This window comes from Suillus paluster, assembly GCF_016628075.1.
Source record: "Suillus paluster strain FC165 chromosome Unknown EDB91scaffold_58, whole genome shotgun sequence".
NCBI lineage: Eukaryota > Fungi > Basidiomycota > Agaricomycetes > Boletales > Suillaceae > Suillus > Suillus paluster.
Genome location: NW_024537618.1, coordinates 104436 through 113270, shown reverse-complemented (window position 1 = coordinate 113270; position 8835 = coordinate 104436). Strand labels below are relative to the sequence as shown.

The 8835-nt window shown below is 43.9% G+C and overlaps 1 protein-coding gene across 1 annotated transcript; it reads left to right on the top strand.

Annotated features, from left to right (window-relative positions):
- Window positions 1-4445: 4445 nt before the first annotated feature.
- EDB91DRAFT_1238762 (uncharacterized protein) lies at window positions 4446-8130 on the top strand (the record flags this gene model as incomplete). The annotated part of the gene is made up of 15 exons (XM_041321765.1): window positions 4446-4565; window positions 4613-4688; window positions 4764-4984; window positions 5037-5203; window positions 5553-5557; window positions 6111-6271; window positions 6324-6472; window positions 6563-6781; window positions 6805-6848; window positions 6876-6929; window positions 6980-7159; window positions 7213-7351; window positions 7430-7767; window positions 7795-8049; window positions 8096-8130. 15 exons carry the CDS (start codon window positions 4446-4448, stop codon window positions 8128-8130), a joined length of 2163 nt encoding a protein of 720 aa, XP_041173907.1.
- Between the last annotated feature and the right edge of the window lie 705 nt (window positions 8131-8835).

Genomic DNA, 8835 nt, shown 5'->3' with positions numbered 1-8835 from the left:
ACGAATCCCAAATACAAACCATTTTTCATTTCTCAGTTTTCCTTCGGCTACTTCCAGTACCCGAGCCGGTCACATGACTCCTCGTCATAGGTCACCCATTGCTTCTCCGATTGGCTCCCCTACTCCACGGGCTAGAACAATCTTGCTTCCCAAAGAAGAACCGGTCGGAGCTTGGGTTTCTATTTAGTTGCTGTATTACTCATTTGCTTATATATCATGAAGTCATACTTACTCATCTGCAGTATCGTACGACTCTTTTCTCATTGGCTGATTTCTTTCAGACTCCTACTCAATTTTATGTATAAAAGTAGGGTGGTTAGTGTAAGAGCTCCTTAGACTTAACCTCTTCATTTCCTACTGTTGTAGTGACCTAGACGTTTACGCTCAATTCTATCACGTTTCTCATCATCTTTGACCGAGTCCTAGTGGTTGTGAACTCTCCTTCATCATTATTGGTGAACGTGGGTCATAACACTTAGTAATAGACTTTCCACATGCTTCGTACATAGCCCTTACCTTTGCTGACTGATTTACTTACATGATACCTACAGTATATAAACCCCTGTAATACTCCAGAACTCCTCAGTTTGAATATCATCTTAGTTCTGCTCATTCCTGCAATCTCCGGACTTGAGTCTCACCTCTTGTCCACCTCCGAGTCTTAGGGGTTAAACCTTAGGACTACTTCTCCAGCTCTACCTTAGGGTAGTCTAACCTCTGTTCTGTTTCTACTCCGGACTCCCGTAGTAGCCTTACTCCGTCCCCATATAGTCTTCCGGAGTTCCGCCGAACTCCACTAACTTCTGTCCTCCGGAATTCCCCGGACTTCCATTGGACTTCCCCTCTGTCCCCCGGAAATTAAGGGCATGTACTCGGGTAAGGGGCGCAGCACACGATGTGGGTACAACAAGTGCAGCGGAGTGAAGTCAATCTACTACACAGTTGGGTCTTTGCTGCCTATTGCCTCGCTTGGGAACAAGTGCGTTTGACCCTTAAGGGGATTGCTACTGGGGAATACTAGTCTCTGTCTAAAACAACCCTATAGGATGAAAGATCCGCAAAAGCGGATGAAACGGATAGGATGCAAAACGTACAGATTTGTCGGATGGAGCGGATGGCACTTGCGGATCAGACAGGATGTGAATCAAAGTCAAAGGAAGTTCATTAAAGGTTGGATGGATAGTGGGTATAAGTCAAAGCGACCTTCTGGTAAGGTGCAGGAAAAGTGGGAGGAAGTTACATTCATTAAGTATTTTTCGAAAACCTCCATGCTTATAGGGTACAGTATTTTCAAGGAACATAGAGATATAGGTAGCGAGTCTAGACTGTGCCATAAGCTATCCAAAAAATACTGGAGTGTGAGAGGATATGTCTGTGTTCAGTCAGTAACAAGAAAATGCGTGTGAGTACGTACCAATGAGGTAGAATGGACATGGACAGGACGGATGCAGCGGATGCGTGAGCTATAGGGGGAGATCCGAAGGTATCCGCATGTCATCCGAAAAGCGGATGGGTATCGGATGGAATGGATAGGTGTTGGATGGATGTCGGATGGATGCCTGATGCATCGGAAAAGTGGTGGATATGAGCCTAGTGTAGGGATACTCCCTACAACGAGCTGAAGCCGAAGCCCTTTGAGTAACCTCTCCCTTGAGCACGACCTTAACAGCAGCCAAGTAAGCTGTTCGGCACTTGTCCATCTTGGAGGGGCCTTGCAATGTTAGTGTGATGTTCATCTGTATGTTTTTTTCGCTCACATTTGTCCAGTGTGCTTTTGTAGCAGGTTCCTTTCAGGTTCTAGACCAAGCATGAACTTTTTCACCTTAGCATTATTAAGGTCAAGTTTTTTTTTCAGATTTGACCAATCAATACCTGTCAAACGGCAAGTGGTATAAATACTATTCTCTTCCCTGCAACTTGACCTTGCCACTTTGTTCAGACTTGTGAACATGTCCCAGCCAGATATCTGGTGCCTCCACAATTGCTGTGTCCAAATGCTACCCCATCCTTGTTTCACACTTGAACAGTTCATCGAGGCCATTCAGTTGGTTCAGTGTGACCATGGTAAGCTATTTTCTTTGGTTCTCCATAATGTTTGCTGGTACTGACACACTTTTGCAAAGTTCCACAACCATTTGCTTGACCCTATTGACCAGAAGGTGAAGAATGCATACTTCACACTGCACAATCTGGTACATACAGTGTATCTACTGCATTTTTTTTCCGCTCACACTACTTATAGGCTCTCACTGGGATGTGATGGATGGTCTGGGTGACAACCCCACAGATGTTGACACCTCCATCAAAGACATTTGGATTGGTGCCACCAATGATGCCACCAACGATGTTCTGCCTGGTTCCCAGCCCGAGTATCATTCTAGTGAGGGGGAAGAATTGGAGGCTGCCAATGCAAGTGCCAAGACACTCATCAACTTTGACCCTGCCAGTCAGTTTAATTGGTTCGTAACTGTTGGTCATTATGGAGTTGGATTGTTCAGTGACATGTAGGCTCCTTCATTTATTTGATCTGTACTGTCTCTAATGATACCTATTGAGCTATACTGCACGTAAACTCTGCTCTGCTGGCACATCAGTGCATTATTTTACTATGCTCCATGAAGCCCAGGTGCACTTCAAGGATGTTTTCAATGTATGGTGCAGTGAGGCAGCTTGATATCTCTGCACTGTAGATACTATGTCATTCGTGTATACTAAAAATATCATGTGATGTGCTCAATGAGCTTTATATACCCTTTTTCCAGTGTATTGCTGCTAGATCTGGCATCCAATCAGCCTTCATGCATGAGTTGGATGTGAGTCTTATAACACCCAACAGACAACCATTGATCAATTGGTCCTGGTAACATTTGTGCTCAACCTGGATATGCTCCATAATATTGGTGCACTTGGTACCAAGGTATTTCAGCATGCCGAGAGTGATTGACATGGGCACAGCATGATATATCATGGTGAAAGACACACAACTCTCTGAGACACCCTATGATGTCTGGTGAATGTGCGTTTTTTCTCATTCATCCAAATGATTGATGTGACCGGTTGACATGTAGGTAAGTACAGCAAGCAGTACAAGTATTCTGCACATTGAGATTATTTGTTGTCGAGTACATGGTATTATATAGTATATACAAATCAAATCCATCTGTCCTGAAGTGTGGCTCCCAATGTGTTTGATATGGTGAACTGTATGCAAACACTGACCTTACTTACCCATATCATTAATGCCACCAAAATACAAGTCCGAGGAAGATCATTGTAATGCTAGATTGCAAAGCAAACAAGCTCACTATGCAAGGTTAGGTTTAATCACTATCTCTAGAATCAATGGTCATTGTATTCATTGTGCTCTAGAAACAAGACTACAGAGCAAGCCAAGTCATGAAATCATTGAAGGGAGTCTCATATGATTGATGTATGTCTTTCTCGAGATGGTCATAGTGCACATCTTTGCTGATTTGCGAAGTCCATCATCTCAAACTTTCACAGCCTCGACATGTTATACATTGAGCTTGGCTACAAAGCAGGAGTTCCTGAGCATAATACCCTCCGGAATCGCTTTCTCGCAGTACTCCAATGCATTGACACAGAAGGATGGGATGTCATATCCCCCAAGCTCAAAGATGTGTGCACTTATATGCACAATTTGCACCAGTGCATTACCTTGCTGTCAGAGACTGTACAGCTATGTGCACCGGGGATCAGACACAATACTCTATTGCAGCAGTGTGAGGAATTGCTCTGTTTGACAACATGACGGCTTGCTGCAGAAAGGGAACTCACCACTCTTATAGATCAGCCTAGTGGTACTGAAGCCTATGATGACATTATGTTAGCAGGTTTACTTAGCTGGCAAATGCCATCTGAATGAGTCGCTCATTTGTTATTTTACTGCATGTAGTCACATTCAAATTGGAGTCTGGACTCTGCTTAGAAGTAACACCCATCTGGCAAAATCTGCCATTTGATTCAACACCATTGTCGACTATGGTTACTAGTCAAAAACAGCAAGCACTCTGTGAGGAATGAGACAAACAATACTCCACAACCAACTCACCAGGAACAGCAGCGCAAACACACCAGCTTCGAGGCAGAATCCAGTGGTCGTCTTGCAGCTTCTTCTGTTTACTATATGATTCCACATTCACCCGCCAAATGCCAATTTGAAGAGTCTGACTTAGAAGATGCACACAATGATGAATTCAACTTTTCATCGCTTAATAGCTTCAATGAGGATCTCTACAATACATCTACCAAGTCTCACACACAAAAGCACCCTGCTGGGGTAAGTTGTATGTCAGTTGAGATTGCTGTGGCGATTCTAACTATGTTCTCATTAGGACAATCCTTTATGTGTATGGAACTCTGATGCCAACCTGTTTTTGCTGGAGTTTCTTCACTTGGAGGGCTGTGGTGACTTTGCACAAGCAATGTGTTTCTGTGGCAAAGCAAACCCAATATTTTGGTGTGAAGACTGTCATGGCACAGATCTGATGTGCCATACATGTACTGTCTGTGTACATGAGAGGCAACCGCTTCACAGAATGGAGGTATGTGCACTATTTGTGCATGAACAACAATCTGAACAATGTTGCAGTGTTGGAATGGTACTTCATTTCAGGTCACCACATTGAAGGCCTTGGGAGTCCGCTTCCAACTTGGGCATCCCATTGGTATTTGATGTATCAATCCAATGTCTGCATCCAACAATGACTTCATCATCCTTGACTGGAATGGTGTCCATGAAGTTGGACTCGATTTCTGCGGATGTGAGTCTGCTCAGCCACACATTACCCAATTGCTATGTGTTCACCTCTTTCCCTCAACTACAACAGACCCTAAATCAGCCGCCACATTTCATGTGCTGGAATATTTTCAAATGCTGTCCTTCAAATTTAAAGCCTCAGTATGGGAATTTTATAATACCATTGCTCGCCTCACAGATAACACAGGCATCTTGGTCCTAAAGGTAGGCAACATGTCTTACATCTAAGTTCATCCTCACTGATGGTATTATTCAGGATTGTTATGAGTCTTTCCTCCAAATGATATGTGAATGGCGCTTCATAATGCAAATGAAATGCTGCGGCCAGGGTCATCATCCCGGAGGCATTAAAAAAATAGAAGCAAGCACTTGCGCTGTGTTATGCCCTGCCTGTCCCCACCCAAGCAAAAATTTACCTGTTAGGTAGGAAAATGCTCCACTAGAATTCCGGTAAGAATGTCTGATGAATTTTTAACCTTGATTCTTACCCTCGCCACAGATTTTTGTATGTGTTGTGGGTACAACAAGTGCAGCAGTGAGAAATCAATCTACTACACAGTTGAGTCTTTGCTGCCTGCTGCCTTACTTGAGAACAAGCATGTTCGACCCTAAAGGGGATTGCTACTGGGGAGTGCTAGTCTCTGCCTAAACGACCCTAATCAACCCTACCACAGGTAGGATGAGGATCCGCAAAAATGTGGAACAAGCGGAACTCAAGCGGAATGAAACAGAATGAAGCGGAACTCAAATGGATACAATGCGGAACATACAGATTGAGTCAATGGAAGTATATCACAAGGTTAGATTGATAGTGGGCATAAGTCAAAGTGGTCCTCTAGTAAGGTGAAGGAAAAATCAGAGAAAAGTTGGAGAAAAGTCGGAAGGTAAAAGATGAGATTCGATAAAAAACACCCAAGCCCTGAGTACCACTACTTAAAGGGAAGATTACTTTCAAGGAACACTGAGGTACAGGTAGTAAGTTCTCAGGAAGTGGAAGTGAAGGCAGGCAATGCACAAGGGCGCAATACTCTGCAATAGGGGTCCATGCCATAAGGGCATGTGTCAATGTGATCCGGATAATGTTAGAAGCAATGGGAAGAGAGATACAGCGTACCAATGAACCTAGAAGGATGGGGACAGGACATGCGAAGGTTGTCCAACAATGCGCAGGAATGCAGAACACATTGGATAGTGTGGGCACATTCCAAAGGATGCACGGGAATGCAGAACCCATCGGACAATGCGTGGGAAACGCGGAATATGCGGAACTGATGTGAGGCAATGCGGAAAGGACGGGGTTTTATGCCTACAGTGGGAGTATTCCCCACAGCATTATTCCTTGCTATTGATGCAAATTTCCGACTCATTCACCGTAATGTATCATCAGATGCCGTTGATCCCAGACTGAATCATGGATATGCATTTTTTGTTGAAGAGACTGAATACAAGGATATACTGGCTTTATGCAACAGGGTGGGCAATGCCCAGGAGGTAAGTCAAACACAATTGCCCAAGTCACTGCACTGACCATGATCAAATGTAGAAGAGCATGTGTTCTAGCCACTCTGCAGTCAACCTGGCGGATACAAGGGCTTTGCATGGACTTGCAGCAACGGGTGCAGGAACCATTGATTGTGCATGGCACAACTTTAAATGCCCTTGTTCAGTTGGCAATTTGCAAAAGGGGGAGAGGTGCATTCGTTCATTGATCATGTCATAGTCATGTTTCTGAACCCACTGTTGATAGGTACATCAACATGGATTATCTGTTTTTTTTTCAAGCATGCATTCTTCACACGGTGTTCACATCCTCAACATATCTTATGACATTGCCTGTCAATGGAACAAAAACCTTTGGTCACACATGTCAGCATTCCCACACAAATATCATATCAACCACCATGAAAAGGTCATTACATTCCTTGTACCTAAATTTCACCTACCAGCACACATCACTAGTTGTCAAACCAGGTTCTCGTTCAACTTTATCAAGGGTGTTGGGTAGATGGATGGCGAAGCTCTAGAGTGTGTGGGTGGGCAGATATTAACCTTCTTGCTACAAGTACTCGTGAGATGGGACCCGGATCCAGGTGAGACACCATAGATGACCACTTTAACAATTGGAATTGGAAGAAAGTCTGTGCTATGGGTGAGTGATTATTCTATTGATTAGTGTTCAAAGCTAAGCTACTCCCACAGGCACCATTCTTCTCCAAAAATATAAGGCTGCGGTACCTGAGGCTGAAGAACATGCTCGTGATCTTGACAAATTTGAGGCTGCCCTTGATGCAGACCAATTAGCTGGGTGGAGAACAGATATCAAGATGTGGGAGTTGGACCACTCTTTGCCAAACCCATTTGAAGTGAAGGTGGGGGCTAGTAAGTGCTGTTTTGTGCCTAAACATTTATGTTGCTAATGGGTAATTTAACAGTGGTGACCCAGGCTGCTGTGCATCTGGCATTATCAAAGACTGAGGCAGAAGAAATCGAGCGTGGTGAACACATGTCCCTGGACAATGATGTATCACCATTGGTCCTTATCTCGTCAGGAATAGAACTAGAGGGTCAGCAGTGCATATACACATTATTTTTCACACTCACAGCTGACTCGGCTCTACCTAGATGATGTGTTGAGTTTGAGGGGAAGAGCATCAGACAGCATGCCACGGACACTCAAAAAGTCAAGATACTTCAGTGCATCAATACCCTCCGCCACAGAATTGATACCTGGTCCCATGTACAACTGCTGTACATGCCCTGTGTCTCCTGCCTGCAATCACTCAATGACATTACCTCCAAGGACAAGGTCCACAAGATCAATCTTTTTCTTCCTTCTTCACTACCCTCAAGTTTCCCATGTGATGTTCACTTGCTAAGGTATGAATGGGATTTATGTGAAGCCCAAGCAAATGATGCTCTCAGCGACCTCCACACTGTCATCAATATGACCTACCACCTCTACAAGTACAAGGATGCTTTTGTCCGAGGTCAGCACATGAATACTCATGCTCAAGGTATTATCCATTCAGCTGAAAGCCAAATCAATGCAATATTGGTCAAGTACACTGCCACCAGAGATGCACTTGTAATACTTGCATCAAAACTCAGTAAGAATGGTGATTGGCAGCAGATATTGAAGCCACTGGACAGGATGAAGGATGCAGTCCCACTCAAACATGATGAAGGGAAGACAATTGACCAACAGAATATTTCATGGATATGGAAAATGGCCAGGGTTTCCAACAATCAGGAGGAAGGACTACAGGATTGTAAGTCTTCAATTATAATATGTATACCTTGGTTAATATGCTGTAGTGCTATACATGGAATGGTGTAAGGCAAGGGCTTGAGCTCACCGGTGGGAGGAGGAAGTACTGCTTTTGCATGAGGAAATGCACCATGTTCTTGCTTTCTTTGAGTGGCAGGCTGGATGGTGGGATATGCAAGGCACACAATACCAATTTGTCTCACATGAATTCATGGAGGGGGCACTCGCATATGCACATCGCCAGGCTACACTATGTCATAGAATGTCTACACACTTCAGGTCATTGTAGGAAGCCATCCCATCATGGACTCCCACTAGTGTCACCATGCCTCTCACATATACACCATAGTACAAATATTTCAGCACATATATGATTTCATTCATGACAGAGGTGTATCATCTATGTCCTATGCTCACACTGCACAATGGTTTCAGGTACAACACCAGGCTGATATATCATGTAATGGAATGCTGGATAGACAGAACGCGAAAGTGATATATCAGCTACACAAGTACCATCACAAGCCTGTAGTAGACAGGCTGATATATCAGCCGCTAGAAAGACTGTCACAACAACACAAGTGATGTATCAGCCTGCAGGTAACAAGAAAAGCAAACAAAATAGACAGACCTAGTAATGTATCAGCCTGCAGGTCACAGGAAAAGCAGATAGACGCTAATGATATATCAGCCTGCAGGTAACAAGAAAAGCAAATGAAATAGACAGACCTAGTGATATATCAGCCTGCTGGTCACAGGAAAAGCAGACAGACGCTAATGATATATC